The sequence below is a fragment of the Protomyctophum parallelum genome (assembly GCF_964188405.1).
Source record: "Protomyctophum parallelum genome assembly, chromosome: 22".
NCBI classification, from domain to species: Eukaryota; Metazoa; Chordata; class Actinopteri; order Myctophiformes; family Myctophidae; genus Protomyctophum; species Protomyctophum parallelum.
This window is the reverse complement of record NC_139714.1, coordinates 26,292,445-26,295,523: the sequence shown is the minus strand read 5'-3', so window position 1 is coordinate 26,295,523 and position 3,079 is coordinate 26,292,445. Positions and strand designations below refer to the sequence as shown.

Here is a 3,079-nt window from a genome sequence, read left to right as displayed (position 1 = left end):
CAAGTGTAAAGCTTTATTTGGTCGTCCACTCACAGTTAACAGTCTTTGTATTGAGTTTGTTTTTGAAATGTAGCCTACTGTAATTCTGCAAAGTGTTAATAAATATTTAAATCAATCAAATCAAGCAGATTAGAATTATTAAGGACACAGCTGGTGCACAATGAAAGAAAGGCATCTAATTATGTCCTTCTGACCCAGTATAGTCAACCAGACCAAAGACATAATAACAACAACAACAACAACAAAACAAAACAACTTGCCACTGACTGTATATACAATCACGTATTATGTTAGTCCAGGTTCTTTTGGTAAAAGTAGACAACATGGAAAATACGACAAAAGCTTTAATTGGACCACCTGGCAACACATCACAAGACCAGACCAGACCATACAGTGCACCACCAGTCCTACTAGACCACTACAGATCATAAGATTAGTCTACTTACGTTCCGAGGACTTCTTTGAAGTCAAATATGCTCTTGATTTCGTCGACTTGCTTTTTCCACGTCCCTTTCACCGCGTCTCCGTTCTCCCGAGCCATGGTGCCGCTGGAGCCGGGCTGGGACCGGGGCTGGGACCGGGGCTAGAACCGGGGCTTGGACCGGGCTACGGTGCTGGAACCGGGGCTAGAACCTGGGCTGGGAGCGGGCTACGGTGCTGGAACCCTAGAACCGGAGCTGGAACCGGGGGGAGCCAGCCGAGGATAACAGTGGGCCAACCAGCCAACCTTGCCGTGTAATCTCTTCTCTTCCTCCCCGAGAAGGAACCCGCCAGAACAGAATAACGTTATTAATGCCGCGGTCTGTCTTTCCCACGCTGCCTCCTTCACACAATGATTCTCACTTCCTGCTCAAACAACCAGCCAGCTGCCAGCGTCAAACAATCCTCCGTCCCTGTGTCTCTCTCCCTGTCTGTCTCTGTGTCTCTCTCCCTGTCTGTCTCATGTGTCTCTCTCCCTGTCTGTCTCATGTGTCTCTCTCCCTGTCTGTCTCTGTGTCTCTCTCACTGTCTGTCTCTGTGTCTCTCCGTCTGTCTCTGTGTCTCTGTGACCCTAGCTGTCCCTCTCCGTCTGTCTGTCTGTCTGTCTCCGCATCCAAGACAAGTTGTAGGAGCTACGTTTGGGTTTGACAGACAACGTGCGTTGTTGTTGTTCCTGCGGTTCTCCTCCTCTCCTCACTAAACGCTCCAGCACTAGTGTGTGTGTGTGTGGAGGGGGGGGGGGGGGGGGTATTCCATCCAACCAACCATGCTTTAGCGCCGGACGGTTGTTATGACGATGAGATGAGGGAAGGATGCGCTCATTGCGCGCACGCACACACACACACACACACACACACACACACACACACACACACACACACACACTCACACACACACACACACACACACACACACGCGCGTGCGCGCCTCCACTGTACGTGTGTGTGCGACTGTGCGTGCACGCGCGCGTGTCACAGTTCCGCCACACGAGAGAGAGACTGATGAAAAATAATATAATTCGCAATGCAGCAAAAAACGGCCGAGAGCCGGACGGACACAAGACAAGGAGGCACCGGTAACAGTCAGTCAGTCAGTCAGTCAGTCAGTCAGACACAATATGAGCTAGCACTGTCATAGCTGCTATATCTTTTATTTAAAAATGTGAACAATTAATTATAGGCTTACTGGGCTATACATTTCAGTCGTGTCTGAATCTCGTGCACAGTTCATTATCATACTTCATTCCTTGATCATAATTGCCATATCAATAAAGTTTAACGTCCACAAATGTGATATCATACGATATTGTTGCGTGTGATCATGCGCGCCTTCACGCGCACATGATGGATGGATGGGATGGGGGTGATGTCAGGTCTCATCAGAGGCGTTTAATATTATTATTATTATTATCATATTAAATAAACGACGCACGGAGGATTACATCCAGCTGTTGGTGTGATGATGCGAGATGAACACAGTCATATAATTTCGCCATGGTGGAATTTCAACAGATGGTAACGTGTGACTCAGCTGACTGCACTTATACTTAGTATTGCAACCACGATTTAAATGCATTTTGAGAGACACACACACACACACACACACACACACACACACACACACACACGCCCCAAACGATGCTCATGAGTATTCCAGCTGCAAACGACTGCAGTTCCTGCTGAAGGAAATATTATCCCCTCCCCTCTATGCCCCCCCCCCCCCCCACACACACACACACACACACACAGTCCCCAATCTCCCCCTCCCCTCCCCAGCCCCCATTCTCCCCCTCGTCAGTCGTCACCCCTCCCTCCACACCCAGCCTATACCTCTGAGTCAGCAAGTCTCAAGTTGGATTATTTGTTTCCTTTCCCCCATTGCATGTTTTATTCAGACACTATATGACTCTGTCTATGGAGAGAGAGAGAGAGAGAGAGAGAGACTATGAGACACTATATGGAGAGAGAGAGAGAGAAGGATGGTCAATACCAGGTCAGAATGAAGGGTGCGGCAGGCGTCATTATTGTCGTCATCCACCTTAGCATTTTGGACCACCAGCACTGCTGTTGTCACGTCAAGTATCTGATTGATTGATTGATTGATTGAAGAATGTATTAACAGTTTGAACTAATTACAGTACATTTCAAGCACAAACTCAATACAAAGACTGTTAACTGTGGACAACAACACCATAATAAAGCATTACACGTGTTTACAATAGGATCCACCATGTTCAATTCATCATTTAACATTACTAGAGACGTACAAATAACTTCTATATAAACAGGACTGTGTACTAATCCACGTCTAAAATACAATACAACACAATGTGTGGTTCCTGACCTGCAGGCAGCCTGTAGGCCCCACGCATTGTGCTGCATTAAGGTAACTATATAGTCACATAATAATGATAAAGCATTGCATTTAACAAGCACATACCAGGCCTACGGTGCTGCATTCTCACATGGATAGAGGGTAAACACTGCCTCCACGTGGATATAGGTGGTACTGCAGTGCCCGCATCACGTCAAACACGCCACGGGTGACGGGACGTTCGGTTTATAAGCATCACCAATTTCACCAAGTGTAACTTTGGCTA

The 3,079-nt window shown here is 47.3% G+C and overlaps 1 protein-coding gene across 1 annotated transcript in view; it reads right to left on the bottom strand.

Moving 5' to 3' along the window:
* Nucleotides 1–541, bottom strand: part of camk1da (calcium/calmodulin-dependent protein kinase 1Da) — a gene marked incomplete at its 5' end in the record, with an annotated part of 85,981 nt that extends 85,440 nt beyond the window's left edge. Inside the window, one exon of the mRNA XM_083794603.1 lies at nucleotides 447–541. Within this exon, the coding sequence (XP_083650729.1) occupies nucleotides 447–541 (95 nt within the window). The remainder of the gene's footprint in view (nucleotides 1–446) is intronic.
* Between the last annotated feature and the right edge of the window lie 2,538 nt (nucleotides 542–3,079).